Here is a 17,763-nt window from a genome sequence, read left to right on the forward strand (position 1 = left end):
TCACTGAATGAAATGCTAAAGCTCCCTTTCTCCCTATATTTACCTATTTGCAGACAAGACTGGTCTAAATTTTGTTTTACTGTACAGCATTTTGTTTTTATAAATTAATAAACACATCCATGGCCAAGAACTATCTGAAAAATTCTAAAATATGTTTAAGTGCCAGTCCTGTCAAAAGGTAGAAACAGGATTAGATAGCAGCATCAAATTCTAAGACAATTAATTGTGAATGACTACAGCAAGTTATTGTTAATAGCAAATGTCTTAGAATAGTAATATCATCACACTAAAGCCTTGCAACACATTCAAGGCGAATAATAATGCAGTAGGCATTAGAATAAAGGCTGCCAAAATATAAATTCTATTCTGTGTAGATTATGAATATTTTGCTTGAAATAAATTCTAACTCTGCTGTGAATCTTCAGTTTAGCTTACTATATAGCTACAGTACTATACCCAGTGTAAAAGGAGGCAGAGAAGCAACAATTAAGCTGCCAACTAAACACAAATAGAAACACAATGAATGTGCTCCCTCTGCCACTCCAAACAATACACCAAGAGACAGCAGATCACAGAAAATCATAGAACTGAGTAACAAGAATGCAGTCCATACTTTCAAACATAACTGGGGGTGGGTAAAGCTATTTAAACATTAAATTAAACATTCACCCTTATATCAGTGTGTGAATGTACAACCACAACTTTGAGTGTATTGTTGGGTTTTGTGATCTGATGTGGGGTGGTGGGACTGAAAAAATTTGCGGATTACCCAGAAATGTTTCCCGGCCTTTATCCGTGTGCGGGCAGGCAGTATGAAACCCCCCTCCAAAGTTTTCCAGCCACTCATTCATTCATAAATATCGCGGGGAAGGAAGCAAGGGCGGGACTCAATGTGAATGGACGGAAGTTTTTACAGGGAGAGAAAGAAAAGGGGGGGGGAGAGAAGCGCACGGCTGGAGTGGAGACGCCGCAGCTAGAAAGGACCACCCTCTCCTTCCCGTTCCTGTGCGCTCAGCATCCCGATGCAAGGAACGGGAAACAGAAGGGTTTGAGCAAAGGGAAATGGGGTCTAAGTATTATATACGCAGGTTGGAATGGAAAGCGAAAGGAGGAGGGAAGCCCGGCCGGAAGCAGCCTGTGTCCCCCTTCTCTCCACCCACCCAAGTGCTCCTTTCCCCCCAGCTGATTAGGTTAAGCTGACCCATGCAAATTCCGACATGCGGATTAGAAGAGAAAAGAGAGGCAAGAGGGGAGAGAGAGAGAAATCTCCCCAAGGCGCCCTCTCATCTTTTTGCTTCTTCTGCCTTGGGCTGCGATCTCACGCACGCGTCCCTGGGAAGGAAGCACAGTTCTTTTTTCCTTTTATAGGGAAAGGGTTTCCTTCCCGAGGAAACGAGGCCAGGATCCGGCCCCTGGATACGCCCTGAATTGGAAGAGAGGGAAACCCACACGGGGGGGGGGGATGCGGAGCGAGTGAGGCTTCCGAGAGGAGACATACCCGGCAGAGAATGGTGTGGGGGGTGTTGTCAGGCCAGGTGGGGAGATGGCGAGGAGGATGAATTGCCTTAGGAGGTGTGTCCATCTCGACCAGGTCCATCCGAGAGTGGGGAGGGGAGGAGGGAACAGGGCGCCAGGTTCAACGAAGACGGCGCCATCCTCCCCCCCCACACACACACACATGCGAGAAGTAATGGCGGGGCAAGAAGTGGGCGCGGGGCAGAGCCTGGATTGATATCCCTGTCAGGTGTGTGGGTTTCCCGTCGCCGTCAACTCACCACAAGGACGGAGCCTCGCACCACCTCAGAGACGCTCTGCCGCAACTCGGCGGCCGTGCCGGGCTTGCTCAGCGCCCGCGTGAACTTGCGAGTCTCCGGGGGCCCCAGCGCCGGCTGGAAGGGCATCGTTGCCATCACCCTCGCTCCTCCCGGAGGCCCTGGCGGAATCCCCGGCCCTCTCAGGGCGCTGCCTGGAGGCTCCTCAGGAGGAGTCCCGTAGCCGCCCCCACCATCTCCGAACAACGCCAAGCGAGCGAGCGAGCTGCTGGCCGGCCAGTCAGTGTCGCAGCTGGTCTTGGCTCGCGGCGCCGCTCCTGTCAGGCGGCCCCTCCCTCCGGGCGACTCGCGCGCACACGCACCAAGCGGCGCCCGCTCGCGCCTGCCCCCAAACACTGGCACGCGGGAGAGGGTGGGCGGTAGGGGGTGAAGAGAGCGAAGCGGAGGCGGATTCGCTTGAGCTGATTGGCGCAGGAGCCGCGGGAGGGGCGTGGCCCGGCTGCTCCCTCCTCGCCTCACGAGGAGCGAAGTTCCCAGCCGCCTCCCCAACCTGCGTGGCCCTGGCGAGGTTCCTGATTGGGCTTTGCGTTACCTGCCCGGCTTGCTCTCCTGCACCACCCTGGCCCCGGCTCCCTTATTGGCTCTGCCTGGGAGGAGGGGGCGTGGCTGACAGGGAACGGAAATCCCATCCCAGAGCGTCGTTTATTCTCTCCTGGCTTTCTCTAGCGCAGTATTGAGTGCCACCAGGTCATTCCAGTGGATGGAGGCGGGCGGCTGTGGAAGGGATGCCCTTGGCAGAGCGCTGTGCCTGCCGGTCTTTTTCCTGAAGTGCCATGCATATAACTCCCAAGTCCCAACCAATGGGCGGCGGTGCGGATGTGTGTGTATAAATACGATTTGCACACTCTATAAATAAGATTTATTACTTTTAAAGCATTAGCGGCTTTTTTAAGGACAAGTTGTATTCCAATCACCTTTGCGTTGTGAGTACTTCCCGGATGTAGCTTCAAAGGGCGGCTTCGCAAGGAAGCTCTTTACCGTAAGTGATGCATGTTGCTAGAGAGCTCTAGCATCTGTGCTGGCTCCTTAAAACACTCCAGGAACAAGGCCAGGTGCCGGCTTCAATCCATAATGGCTCAGGCTCTACTTATTTCAAAGGCTGCCACCTCATTCTGTTCCAAGTCCATAAGCACTCTTCCAGATTTCACCCACAATTTTTTAAATATTCTAACTACATACTGCCAAATTCTTGTCTCCATATTACAGAAGTAGATTTGGTAGCGTTTCTACAGGGGTCAGGGGGTACAGTAGTACTTTAATTTAGAATTATTTTTATTTATCAAGGCCGCACAGCCTTTTAAATGCCAAGTATGGTACAATGCTGCAAAGAATAATCAAAGGCAAGGGAAAAGGTAGCCTTTTTAACGTTTTTCATTTTTTAAGTTACATCACTGTTTTAACACTTGAATGTTACAGCAGGAGCATATGGGTGTAGCCAGGATTTTTGTTAGGGGGGGCAGAACCAACATGATTGGTTAGGTCTTTTTTATTGTTTTACTTGATGAGCTGCCCCCCCCCCCCTGGCTACGCCCATGAGCAGGAGATTGCCTTGAAAAAGCAACATCTGGCAACCTGCCAGTTCCTGATATTCTAGTCTGGCATGACAGACCCAGGTCAGGGCTATGCATGTGGTTCTCAGGCTATGCACATGGTTCTCATTTGAGTTGTACAGGAGAAAGTGAAACAGCTGGGAACCTGGAAAAGTAGAGAAACTATTACCACCAGACACATCAGATAGGTTTCATATACTCTGAACCTCTGTCCAAGAAAATGGCTATCAGTAGGGCTAACCCTAATTGACATTCGAGCTATTGGAATCTATTGTGTTACTGATTCAAATATACATTTTATGTTAGATTCTTTAAAATTCCCCAAAAATTATATTCACAAGAATAAGAAAATTTCAAAGGGAAAAGGTACTGCATAAGGGGCTAGAACAATCCTAGAGACTTCTTTACACGTCAGTCCTAATTTCATGAGTAACAACAGAACTCTGAGGGTTTATCATGAGTAATATGGTGGAGCGAAGTAACTTAGGGCACACATTTTAATACAGTGGTACATTGGTTCTCAAACTTAATCTGTTCCAGAAGTCCGTTCCAAAACCAAGACATGCTTTCCCATAGAAAGTAATGCAAAACGGCTTAATTCGTTCCAGACTTTTAAAAACAACCCCTAAAACAGCAATTTAACATGAATTTTATTATCTAACGAGACCATTGATCCATAAAAGGAAAGCAATAATCAATGTACTGTATTATAAAATAATTAAGATAGTATTGTAGATGTTAAAAATGAAAATTATTTTTTTTCTTACCTGCACTGATGATAGTCATTGTTTGGATGGGGGGCTTTTATCAATTTCCACAGCCACACATTCAATCAATCAGTAGCTGAACTGGGCTCCACACACTCACAATAACAAATTAACCGAAAAAGCCTCAAAAACAAAGAAGCAAAAGAAATAGCAAAAACAAAAGCGCCAAAATTAATCTGTTCCAGAAGTCCGTTTGACTTCAGAAATGTTTGAAAATCAAGGCACAGCTTCTGATCAAGGCGCCCCGGAAACAATACCCAACAACCACATCGGATGTTCAGCTTCCAAAAAAAGTTCGAAACCAGTACACTTACTTCCAGGTTTTTGGCGTTTGAGAACCAAGGCGTTTGAGAACCAAGGTACCACTTTATTGGGTAGAATGTGTAGGATGAACTGGGTGACTTCATAAACCATGGCTAGAGATTCACTAAGACATGTTTGCAAGTCGTATGTTGAGGAAGATGTGATTTTTTTTTTTGTTACCATCTTTAGCCTCATCTGTCATACTCTGGAGCTGACTGAAGTGGAACACTGGGTGAGGCCAGACTAGTTAGAGAAGGTTTCATGATGTGCTCTACCCCACAAAGAACACATAGCTCCCATGTTGCTTCATCAAGGAACAAACTGAGCTGCTGCTTTGCTTTAAGGAGCTCAGTTACTGTAGTATCTGACTGCAGTAGAGAAAGGGAGTTTCTGGCTACTCTGACTCTTCCATGGAGTCATCTTGTGGCAGTGCTTCTGGGGTGTGTTCAGCAGACCCTTCCCCTTTTGTTTTGGAGTTCTCCACTTCATCACCTGAACAGGATTCCTGATGTTTGACATCATCAACTGGAAATGACAAAGACAGGGGTGGCTCCCCCTCTCAGTGTGCCAGGTTTATTCACAAAACACTCATCGCACACTGAAAAACGGAAGCGAGATAGTCATAGTGGCAGCAGTATGTAGATCCCTAAAAAGGGCTTTTGAACAGCTAGGGCAATAATATCTGCTTCATCAAGCCCAGATCCATGGAGGCAGGTGACTGGTAGCAGTGGAAGAAAAGCCAGGGGAGAAACAGTCAGACCCGGGTTATGTGCTGGCAGCAAGAGTGATTTTGCAAATGGAGCACTTTGGCTGTGGAGCCCAGAGTGAATATACCCTCCTAAATAAAAACTTCAGAGCACATTCCAAAATTGATTGGCTATAGGAAGGCACGAATTCCTGGGCATCCTTTTGTTCTCTACAGCATAGTAAAACTCTGCTATTTGTGCAAGATGGGGCAAGTCCCTACACTGCCAGGATATTCTTAGTTTATTTTGTGGAGAACAGTAGTGAACATTATTAAATTTGTACTGCTGAAAAATTGACCCATCTCCGGAGGGGAATGTAAGGTGGGTAGATTGGATTGGATTGCTCAAACTATGTACTGCTCACAAGATACATAACATCACCTCCACTGAGGTGACCAGTTTGATCCCTTCAGCTACTTTTCCCATCAGGGAGGCCTCCAGACGCCTCCATGCTTTTTCTGTGCAGGAAACCATACTGAAGCTACTTTTAAAATAATAAATGCAAATACAGGAGTAGACTTGTCTCCTAGGCTATTGTATTTAGCAGCCTGCCAACATGCTCTGATCACTACTGCCATGTGGCCCTCAGAAAGCTGTCTAGAAAGAAATGTGGCCCTTGGGCTGAAAAACAGTTCCCCATCCCTGATGTACATTGTAGAAGGTTCAAATATTATATATAAGTAAAAGGTGGAGTACTGTATGTGAACTATCTCTTTGCCAGGAGAACAAAGCCTCCTGTTGGCTCTCCTGCTAGTGATGTTATTTTAGAGAAGCCCAAAGGCTGCTTTGTGTACAATTTGGAGTCACAGAAGGTTTTGTCCTCTAAAGGCTTAGAGTGTATTTAAGAATTTGCAAACCACCCAGTACACATACTAGTCCAACCAGTAAAATCACGTTTTGCTAGGTGCACCTAGACATATTGTGTGGGAGCTATTCTCCATAAGCAGCTTCTGTGAGATTGGGATAGCATTTAAATGAGCCATTCATGTGGACGAAGATCAGCTGGATGGGCCCTCTTTTTGCTATAGCACCAAGCAGTTGACCCACACAACTCTAGTTGAGTCATCCTGACTGTTGCTTTAAGGATAAGCTGCATTTTGCTCAATGGAATTTACCTCTCGGTAAACATGTACAGTATAGGATATCACATTGTTTGGAATTCTCTCAGCTGGATAGGAGCTGCCCACCCAAACAGCTGGGAGGATATTTAAATAGTATGTCTATACGGGACTAACTAGTAATCAGTACTGTACTAAAAATATAGTAAATCCTAGGTTCTGACAGGTTCTACCCATGTGACCTATCCGTGTCTATTGCTCTACAAACTTTAGCCTCTGGTCCCATCCATCACTGGTGTGTCCCTGGAAGGTTGGCCACAAAAAGAATGTGGACCTTGGTCTGAAAGAGGTTACACAGCCCTGCAATTGCCTGGGTGTGCTGTCTAGTATCCCTTGCATAGTGTTACAGTATTGGAGGATTTGTTTGGGTGATGTCCATGGATCCCTACCAAGCCTGTGATTTCATAACTGTAAGGTTGTAGTTTGTAGTAGAACCGGTCCGACCAGGTTGGTTTTTTTGTCCCGTCCCCCCCGCTAATTGCCCTAACCTGGCCTGTCACCCTATTTGCATATCTGACAAGGTGGTGAAGAACAGATGTGTTGACACAGAGACAACTGGGAACTGATGCTTTTTCTAGAGGAGGTAGAATTTCCTCCCTACTGGCTGGAGGCCACATCATCTTATAGGTAGGAGAACAGTAGGCCAGGAGCTAGTCTTTTGGTTTAGTATGGGGCCATGGGCGAAAGCTGGAAGGTCACAGAGGCTTGAGTTGCCCTCTGTGCTGAATCCAAAGCTCTGGGCTTTGGGGATGCAACTAGAATCCTTATAGGAAAACAAGATCTGTGTTAATGCTGTGAGCAGTTCCAGCTTATGCCCAGGTTATATATGTCAATCAATCAGATCTTTAGTACAGTCATAGACCAGCATAAGTAGGGTGGGGTAGGGTTATATATGTTGTAAATAAAACCATATATCCTAAAGACATAAGAGCCTCCATTGACCTTTATTCTAAGAAAACAGCACCCTGGATATGTGCTGGAACCCCTGAAGTCTCTCACTGCTCAGAGATTGGGGTGTGCACAACAGTACTTATCAAGGTCAAATGTTTCCAGACCACACAAACCATCTTAGTGTTTAATGCCAGGGAAGTTAAACAGATGATTTTAATTCTGCAAGTTCTCAGTACTAACATCTTCCTTTCCATTATGCCTGCCCGTATTCAGTTGTGTTTCTGTCTGTGCGTCAGCGCCTTTGACTTCAGAGAAAAGCAAGATGGAGCAAGTTAGGGTGGTATTCAGCTGTAAAAATCTTGCAGTTTGCATAGCATAAATATATCTCCATAAAAGTGCTTCATGGCAGAACAGCTGAGTAAGCTTAAATCCCTGCCAACAAGCAGATTTTTCTTTCACCTTCTCCATCCAAACCCTGTTTCTTTTTTAAGGATGTGGCACATGCAATGGTTGTTGTGTATTATCCTGACACATAGTAGTAGCTAGGAACAGTTGACTCATAACCTGTTGCAGGAATAATGGAAGCTGTTAATTAAAAAGTATTAATATCAGTTTGCAGGTACATGTTTGCTTATAAAACAAAACTCACCAGACAGACTCAGCTGGTTGTCAATTTTACTGGGTAGCTGACCTAAAAAACCCCAACCCCTGCCCCCTTTATGGCAGAAAAGAACTGATAAAACTGGATTTCAAACTATAATTATGAATGGATATTAGGTTTCTTAATTTGCCATCATGAGACGGATACTTCAGTTGGTTGTTCTAAAGGTTTCAACTGACATCTAACTTGAGGCAAGCACTGGAAATATTCTTTTGGAAGCTTGTTGTTTACCTTCTGGTGGAAATGTAAGCCCCACCCCCAAATAAATCTCTTTGCAGAAACAATAGGATTTACTCAGATAATTTGCAGGATTAAGAGCTTGACAGTTCCTTTAAGGCAAGAGTGTGCATGTGAATGTGTCTCTGTGTGTGAGAGGGTGTTTTAAGGTTCACAGTGACCTAACCTTAAGTGATAGCAACCTATAGACCCAACATACCCCACTTAACAAATCCCTGCCTGTTTAACTAAACCATGCTGGTTATGACTAACACTTGGCTGAAACAATGGCAGAGGTCCAGTGCTTTTCATTAATTTTTGCCACAACAGCCTCCGCCCGATCCTTGCTACCAAACTCTCTGGTGAGCTTAAAAAGCAATCTGCCAACGTCCTCTGCTTAAGTGACTTGGCAGGGATGCAGACAAAATCTTAGGCTGACTGGCACAATGGTGTAATGGCAGAAGGTTGTAAAATACATTCCTCTTTAAAAAATAAAAATCCATGTGTCAGTTACGCGCAGGGATGCAAGAGGGAAGCTTGTTTCCTGCCGCTGTCTTCTGACCAGATGGTGCCAGCTTGTTCTGTACAATTCTGCTAAATCTTTGGAGGCTTTGCTTCTCCTTGAGGAAGAGTTATTTCTTTATTCATCCCTTGAAACAAAGGGATGACACTTCTTAGTTTAGGGGGGGGGGAGTTTAGTAGATATGAGAGAGGTTTATACAATTATGCACAGTAAATGGAAAGTGGTTTTCTCATAAGTTCACATCACTAGAACACACAGCAGGTTCAGGAAAACCAAAGGGAGGTACTTCTTCATACAAAACGTAATTCAAATATGGACTTTGCTACCATAAAAAATGCTGATGGCCACCAATTTGGATCGCTTTAAAAGGGGATTAGACAAGTTCATGGAGGATTAAGCCATAAATTGCTTCTAGTTCCTCTTCAACCAGGTCTTTGGCTGATTACAATCTATGTTGTTTTTTTAAATGTGTTTGTGGGAGGGTGATTATTGGTTTGTTTTTTTCTTGTTCTTGTTATGTATTTTGTGTTTTTATTTTGTATTTTTATGCTGTGTACCACCCTGAGATCTTCAGATGAAGGGTGGTATACAAATTTAAATAATAAATAAGAATAAAAAATAAAAAAATAGTTATCCGCAGAGTTAGAGGCACTATGCCTCTGAATACCAGTCATTGTGGGACAACAGAAGGAGACAGTATTGTGTTCATGTCCTGCTATGTGGGCTTCCCACTTTTTATTTATTTTTCTTTGTTAAATTTATTTATTTACTCAATTTGTATCCTGCCCTTCCTCCCAAAGGAGCCCTGTTTATTCAAAGACCTATATACTGCTTTTCACACGAGTATCGAAGCCTTTTTCCAATTGTAAGGGAAAGCGAAAGTAACATGGGCTTTAAATAGAAAAGTACTGTCAATCAAAATCAATGACACGCCCCATGATTCAGCCTAACTACAGCCCACCCCCTCCCAGATTTCTTTTGAGCTCGTCCGCAACCCCCACTGCACTCTATGAGCGCAATGGGCTTTTTCACGCGAGTATCAAAACACAGCACAACAGTAACATCAACCACAGTAACATCTCATTCATAAACACTTGGGTAAATAAAAAATTATGTTAACTGTTGGGGGAAACGCATCACTGAAAATGCTCACCAGATCGTGGGCAGGGGCTGCTGTTCCTTAATGTAGGCTTCACCTACGATAATTTCCTCTTTCCAGTTCCTACCAGACAGACTGAAGCAGGCCGTGACAATACTAAGATGGACCAGAAGCACAATTCGTGTCAATCACGACTCAGGCCTTCAATTGCAGAGGGCCCAACTTTGTAAAACTCCTTCCTATTAAAAATCAGGTAAGCACCATGCCTGCTAAGTTTCAGATACCACGTGAAAGCATCCCCCCCCCCCGGAGTCCTTTGCACAATGAGTGCTGTTCTAATGTTTCTATTTCTGATGTTTTAATCTGCATTTTCAATTTTGTTTGTGGTTTTGTTTTTACTGTAAAGTCACTTTGAGACATATACAGGAAAGTGGGGTATAAGTTCCTTAAATGAATAAATCCCATTGCATCAGAGCTTATGGGAGTCGTAGCGTGGGGGATTTTGTCTCCCCAAAATCTCAGGACTTGGTACAGCAGGGGTGGAGCAGAACTTTTAATCAAAGCAAGCAGTTTGTTCCCCAGGGCTGTCAGCAGGGAGACTGAAACACTGTTTTAAGCTCTAGGTCCAGGAGGAAAAGTGGGGATGTTACCACATAGTTTAGGTAGGACATGTTTTCACAGACATCTGAAAAGGGAGAGGTAGAGAGGAAATGACAAGTGATGCAATACCATGCCAATGGATGTTCCACCATTTGGGGAAAGGGGAATGTGCTCCTTGAGTTGAAAACATTTTCTCCCTCCTGCAATAAAGGATATGAGTGGGAAACCCAAGGCCCTTGTTTGAAGTGGCCACCTAACATTTTCAGATAAATTAGAGACTTTTGGCTCCCAAAATGAAGATGAGAAGATGAACTGGTGCTCTCTCACAACAAAGAAGTCATGAACTCTATTGTACCCTTCAAGGTTTCTTTACAATCCCAGAATTCTTATTAGGCTGTAGGCTAACCCAAATGATCATTATCTTAAATCCTCTAATAGCACATAGTTTATTGTGACCTAAGCCTAGCCGCTTCATTTGATTTAATCCATCCACCTGCTTTAATTTTTATCCTTCTTAGCATCTAACATCTGATGAGCATGTATTCTCTGTTATTTCCAGAATAGTGTTCTTTCACTGTCTTGTGGATATCTTTTTAATTTCATTGTACTTAGAGACAGTGAAACAAAAGAATTACTGGGAGGAATGCAGAAAAGATAAGGGTCCAATCCATTTTAAATAAGTATATCCTTAATATAATTAATCATAAATGAGCTGTCTGAGAAAAGAACTGGGTGGCTAGAGCAGCCCTGCCCTTCTGGCCTGGACATGGTCCAGGATCTGCTTGGCGTGGGGAATAATACTTCTAGGAAGGGGTCACTCTTTGCCAATGCCAGGTCAACCAGAAATTCCACTAGCACTGGCCACCAAACCCCTGCTGTGAGTAATAGTGACAGGGAAGAAAAGTTGGTTAATTTAACAGTTTAATGCATCCCTACCTAACTGCAGTTTCCAAAACACTATATGAGCTGAAACATGGCTATCCTTTGAAATTCTCACTTCTCAGAATTTTGCAATGCATTTTTTTTAAGTCAATGTATGCAAAAATACACACGATTTTGTATAAAGATGCATATATTCATGAAAATAGCCTACAAAATTGCTAGCAAAAATGTGCATATTAGGCAAAACTGCATACAAAGTTACTGATGGATTTTTCTATACAAACAATAATCACAAACTGATTCAGTAATGTGACTGGAAAAATTAGAAACTGAGAGAAACAGAAACTGACAGATTCATCTGTGCCTACGTGTGACCTTATGAGGATTCTAGCTGCCATCAAGTCAGCTGTCTGGGAACAGAACTGTATTGCAGGAACTGCCCTGGCCTCCTGGCCTGGACATTGTCCCCTGATCAGGAAGGATATTTTTCTGCTCTCCTAGACAGCCAGGATCTGCATAGACAGAGCTACATAATTGTGTTATAAGAACTGGTGCCTGAGCTTATTTTCCTGCTTCTCTGTCCTTTTCACTTTTACTTGTGTATCATGTAACTGTAAAATTAAAGACAAGGACTATTGTACTCGTTTATGTAAGTTTTTCAGGCAGTCTTTTTATCTGAATGTTGGGGTATAAATGACTTAAATAAATAAGGTGGCCTTGTACTATTGGTAAGACAACTACCTTATTACAGCATCAATAAGTTCAAATAAAATTTGGAAACAAACAAACAAACCTCGGTATACAGCTGGAATTCCAATACTCTGCCTTAAGCAGTTTGTGATATGCATTGGCTATTTTAATGGTTCTGAAGACCCATTCTAGAAAAATGGGTGCCGTAAATGCCACTCTCTTTAACCAAAAAAAAAAAGGTGCCGGTACTGCATGCTCTTGAGTACCCCCTTTTAAAAAAAACCACTGCTGAAGACTATTATGATTACTTATAGTTCAGGCTACACAAGGAAATTCTTGTGTACAACCAGCACCAGGAAAATTCTTAAATCGGTCATCTCTTTGTTTCTTGGCAACATAAGTATACAGAAACAAATCCAACTTCCCTAGAGTCAAGAACTGTAAGTCAAACATCTGAATTTGCAGCCAGGCAAACCTGAAGTCTGAAGGCTTTAATCCCTTTGTGCTTAGTCTTAAAAGGACAGAGTTGCAGTGAACCAAAGCAAACGTGTACAGGAGTTATTTCTGAAGCTCATGGAAAAAAAGCAAATGAATTAATCCATTAAAAATGATCAGAACTGCCATGTACAAGAGGCTTAGACTGCCATAGACAGAGAGCTGGCTGGTTGGTTCAACCTTAAAAATTGTTCTATCAGCCCTGGATAAAGTTTTTCTTTTCCAAGTACGCTTCCTGATGCAATTATAATTTCATGTATCTCTCTTCATTCAGGTTACTGAATGTTCACTCAATTGTTTTATTAATTAATTAATTAATTTTTATTCTAGTTATTAATTACTACTACTACTACTACTACTAGATTTCTCTACCACTTTTCCTCTGAAGTGGTGCTCAAGGTAGTGTACATGGTTCTCTCCCTCCCTTTATATCATCACAAAACCCTATCAGGTACCGGTAGATTAGGCTGAGAGGTGGTGACTGGCCCAAGGCCACCCAGTGAGCTCCATGCCTAAGTGGAGATTTAAACCCTGTCCCACAGGTCCTAGTCCAGTACTCTAACCACTATACCACACTGGTTTTTTTTGTGTGTGTGTGTCTTAAACAACATCTCAACCAATGACAGAGTCTGTACGATGAGTGTAACCGAGCATCTGAAAAAAGAAACATAATCCTCTCTTATTGCTTCTCTCACAAAAACATTATTGCAATTGCCTTTATTCACCATCTTTAAACAGTTGACGTATTGCAGCATGTGATAAGCTGGATAAGAATCCTACCTTACAGAGAACAACCCTCCGTTTGAAGGTGTCCTCTATTTGATTTAACTCTAGGTAAAGGTAAAGGGACCGCTGACCATTAGGTCCAGTCGTGACCAACTCTGGGGTTGCCGCGCTCATCTCGCGTTATTGGCTGAGGGAGCCGGCGTACAGCTTCCAGGTCATGTGGCCAGCATGAGAAAGCTGCTTCTGGAGAACCAGAGCAGCACACGGAAACGCCATTTACCTTCCTGCAGGAGTGGTACCTATTTATCTACTTGCACTTTGATGTGCTTTCGAACTGCTAGGTTGGCAGATGCTGGGACCAAGCAACGGGAGCTCACCCCGTCGTGGGGATTTGAACCGTCAACCTTCTGATCGGCAAGCCCTAGGCTCTGTGGTTAAAGATAAAGAACTATAAGAAGGCTTTGAAGTTGCCCATCCAACAGTTAGCACTAGGCACCTTGTCACAGTCTAGGGTTAGCTATATTGCATTTCTATTATAGTAATTCCTTCTTCTTCTAAAGTTGAATTATACAGATATTTCATGCAAGTATGTCTTTTGATGATGTGTTTCCTTTTTTGTGTGACATACAAGTCCCATCTTACTTTGAGAGCTTTGATAGGACAGGGTTTATGTGGGGTGTGGGGGGTGAGAAAGATTGCTTAAAGCTCCTTAACAGTCAACAGTAGGGATAGGCAGCTGACAGCTTTGGCCTCTCTCAATTTCTCCTTTTTCCTATCTTAAGTTCAGTAGTTCCCCACATTTCCACACCAGTATGTGATTTATGAATAAAAAGGCCTTGTGAAAATTCATCAGCATTCTGGTGAGAATGTTGCCCAATATGCACATTTGCAAAGCATCTATAATATATTGCATTTTCGTATGTTGTTTTCACTAATGTATGCATTTATACACACATTTCCCCCCTAGTGCATACGTTTTTCTACACCTTACTTGTATGAGGTGTTAGGGGAGGGGTAGTAACTCTGGTGGGGGACACATTGTGCTCCATCTGGGGTGGTTTGTCTACCTTTGGTGCCCACCCTTCACTCAGCTCTCACCTGTGGCTCCCAGAAGCTATAAGCATGCAACAGGGGCCACACGCTGGGAAACAAGACTGGCCAGCTAAACCAAGTGAGGGTAGCCAATGGGTCTCAAACCCTCTGTGTTAGGAACTTCCCATCGATGCAAAGACAGACTCTGGCAGATTGAGCGGGTGAGTCCAATAGTGGGTTCAACAGTCAAGAAGGTGGTTTCTGAATGTGCTGTAGAATAAAGTGACAAGCAGGTGGGGCTCATCAACCTGGGAAGGTAGCCCATCTAGGAGAAGGAAAACTCTGATTCTAAACCTCCACTGCCTTAAGGGATACCGTATATTCGGTAGAGTAAACCCTACACAAATTCAGAGTGAAGTCCCTAAATTGGTTGGATGGTGCCTTGTACCCCCCCCTTTCTGGCAACTCCTGCAGCCAAGCTGGTGCCAAACCTATTGTTCTGCTTTCCTTTGGACCACATCGGCGAGGCCTTGTCATATGGGCAGCCCAGGACCTCCATACACACTGCACAGGCTTGCTCCCCAAGGATGTCTTTTCAGTACTGCTAATGCAGTGGCTTGACTTCACTCCTGGAGGGGCACTCCATTGTCTCTCAGGACAGATGGGTGCCAATATCTTGACTGGAGAACAGCATGGCAAAATTCAGAAAAGTGTGGCTTTCGAAAGACAGCTGCATTTTGGTTTGCATCTTGTTTCAGATTAGCTAAATTCCCTTTAAAATGTGAACTGAATTTAATTTCTCTTCCATCCGTAGTCAGCAGATAAGCTGGCAGCCACAGGATTGTTAGGAGAATTACAGGTAAATGACCCAGAGTGGCTAGGAAATAGCTGGAGATAGCTCTAGAAGGTCAGAGCCATTTTGGTGAAGATGATTCATTCTCTTCTCTTCTCCCTAGCTAAGGGAAGCGATGAGTAAGAGTTCACTGTGAAAAAGAACTACAGAAGGTGTAGTCTTTTGAGAAACAGGAAAAGTGTTAGCTCTGAATTTTGCAAAGGCAGTATAGCTATGCTGTCTGGCTCCAGCTTTGGTCAATGTATATCTGTAAATCAATTATAAAAGGTCATTAGCCTTTGGGGATCAATCCTTCTAAAGATAACCAAAGGCAAGTATGCTCTGCCCCTTAAATTTCTCACTGCTCAGGGAAATGGGGAGAGGGTAACTGAATAAAAGTAAGTTACTAAAGTGCAGTCCTATGGATGCTAACTTGGAAGTGATCCCCACTGAAATAAATGGAAATTATAAACAGAAACTGTTATAATCAGGGCGAAAAGTCCATCATTATTAAAGCCACTGTGCAGCCTCTGTTAACAGGCCCTGTCCTTGGTATATTTGCTCCTTTATATGTTTGTGTGTTCAGTTTCCCAACAAATTTCAAGAGTTTTACACTTGTTTGAATAATTAAGTGAGAACTGGCAGGGACTGTGTAGATTGCCGTTCCCTAATATTTTAGCTCCAGGAGACTATGTACACACATTATAAGCTATCTGTAATGCTTGGGTGGTATTCAGCTAAGTTTTACTCAGATCCATTAAAATTAATGGTCCTAGATTATTTCATTTCAATAGGTCTACTCTGAGTAAAATTTAGTTGACTATCACCCTGTTTATCTGATGAAGCTCTGGTGCATTCCACTGCAACAGAAGAGTACAAGATCTCTATAAGTGCATATCTGTGTGTGTGTAACATTTTAATTGTGTCAGTCTCTAGGCTTTGTGTGCTGGCAGGTTTTTTGTTTGTTTTATCAACTTATGAGAAGCTAAAATGTGTACTGTATAAACATTTCACAACACCTCAGTAGCTGAGACAATAGTAAGCGGAGTTCCTATCAATCAGCTGAAGGCAGCTCTTGCAATCCACTGCCATAAATGTTTCAAAGACTAAGCCTCTGTTTATCTCAGCTTTCAGTTCCTCTGATTTTTTTTGGGGGGGAGGGGTTTAAATTGAGAAAGCCACTTCCAGAAACTCTGCCATTTATGCTTTAATGTTTGCCTCTAAATATTGTCTAAAATATTATCCCAAACTGGCTTTAACTTTGCAGTTTGAGTAGCATTTTTATGTATAGTACAGCAATGGATTACTCCAGGAGAACCAAATACCAAAGTACAATGCCAAGGAAGATTAGTATCTCTTGGAAACACAGAAATTATTGCCTGCGCAATTGTGACCATGGATTTCAAAGTAGGGTTGCAATATTTCAAATAAGTGAAAATATGGGGGGGGGTTGAGTTCTTTAATTTTTAAAAACTTCGTTGAGCTTTTTTCACCGAAAGATTGATGTTTTCTTCCTTTTGGGGGGGGGGAGTCGCAAAAAAATCAACACTTCCAATATGGGAGAATATGGCAGCCCTATTTCAAAGGCAATATCTCCATTTCTTAATTTGCTTTAGTTTTAAGTTGCATAAATAAATAAATAAATATTCTAGCTTTTAACTATTCTCTCTTCCTTGTGTTTTAAAATTAGCATTATAATTCATAAACTTTTAAACTTCCATTTTTCTTTCCCTCAACAGTTACTATATCAACTATCTGAAGACCTGAACATTCATTGCCTTCCTCCTGAGAATAGAATACTGATTAAAAATATTTATTTGGGGAAGTCATTAGGAATGCAGTCATACAAAAATAGAAATCTATTGGGATGCTGGGTAAATAGCATAAGCAGTCTTTTGGGAGGAAAAATTCATTCAAATTAAACTTGCTGCCAAGGCCAATAGGGCATGAGAAATGAAAATATACAGCATGTGGTAACAGTTTAAAAGCAATGGAGGATAAAATTATATTACAGAGGAGATGAGCCTGCTTTTCATGCATGCCCAATAACACCACTTTCTAAAGAGAAAAAAGCAGTAGAAGGACCTGGTAGCAAAAATTGGTATTTTCTTTCACAACAGAAGCAGCCCTGTATATAGAAAACATAACTTGATAAGTACAGTACGGTAATATTCAGGTCAACTCAATTTTCACAGTACAGTATAACATATCATGCTCATCTTTATGATATAGAATCAGAGGCTGCATTCATAAATTATAATACAGAAAGGAGGTAAATAGCAAGTTGGAAAGGCAACTTAGCTAAAATAGAAATGTGTAGCTAGACCTACATACATTTAAACTTGGGGTAGCTTAAGGGATGGCATGGCAGCAGCAACCTGAATTAGGTTTCAGTGTGAAAGCTGGCTTTTCCTAACATGAGTGCTAAAAATAACTTCCAAAGCAATTCTGAGTAACAGATATGTGAGCCACTACTACATCTTCTCTACCACGTGCAACTAACTTTTATTGGCCCAAGGGCCACATTCACTCTTGGCCAATGCTCCAGGGGCCACATTCCTATGCAGGATGTGGGCACCCCACCCCACCTCACTTGCACAAGCACACACACAGAGGAATTGTGCACACAGCCCCCCCCCCGGCTTATCCATACAGATCAGTTTAGATAGATACGGGGGTAATTGTCTTCTCTCCACTTCTCAAATATCCATCTGACGAGTAGGAAGGAAACAATTTGCATCTAGGAAGGAAACAATTTGCATCTAGGAAGGAAACAATTTGCATCTTCATCAGGACTGGC

At 42.9% G+C, this 17,763-nt stretch overlaps 1 protein-coding gene across 4 annotated transcripts in view; it reads right to left on the reverse strand.

Moving 5' to 3' along the window:
- DOCK9 (dedicator of cytokinesis 9) overlaps nt 1-2,393 on the reverse strand; it is a 111,107-nt gene extending 108,714 nt beyond the window's left edge. For all 4 annotated transcript variants that reach the window (XM_035116162.3, XM_035116158.3, XM_035116160.3 and 1 more), the window contains exon 1: nt 1,776-2,393. In XM_035116162.3, coding sequence (XP_034972053.2) covers nt 1,776-1,910 — 135 coding nt within the window. In that variant the 5' untranslated portion in view covers nt 1,911-2,393. The remainder of the gene's footprint in view (nt 1-1,775) is intronic.
- Between the last annotated feature and the right edge of the window lie 15,370 nt (nt 2,394-17,763).

Source organism: Zootoca vivipara, chromosome 4 (assembly GCF_965207765.1).
Source record: "Zootoca vivipara chromosome 4, rZooViv2.hap1.1, whole genome shotgun sequence".
NCBI classification, from domain to species: Eukaryota; Metazoa; Chordata; class Lepidosauria; order Squamata; family Lacertidae; genus Zootoca; species Zootoca vivipara.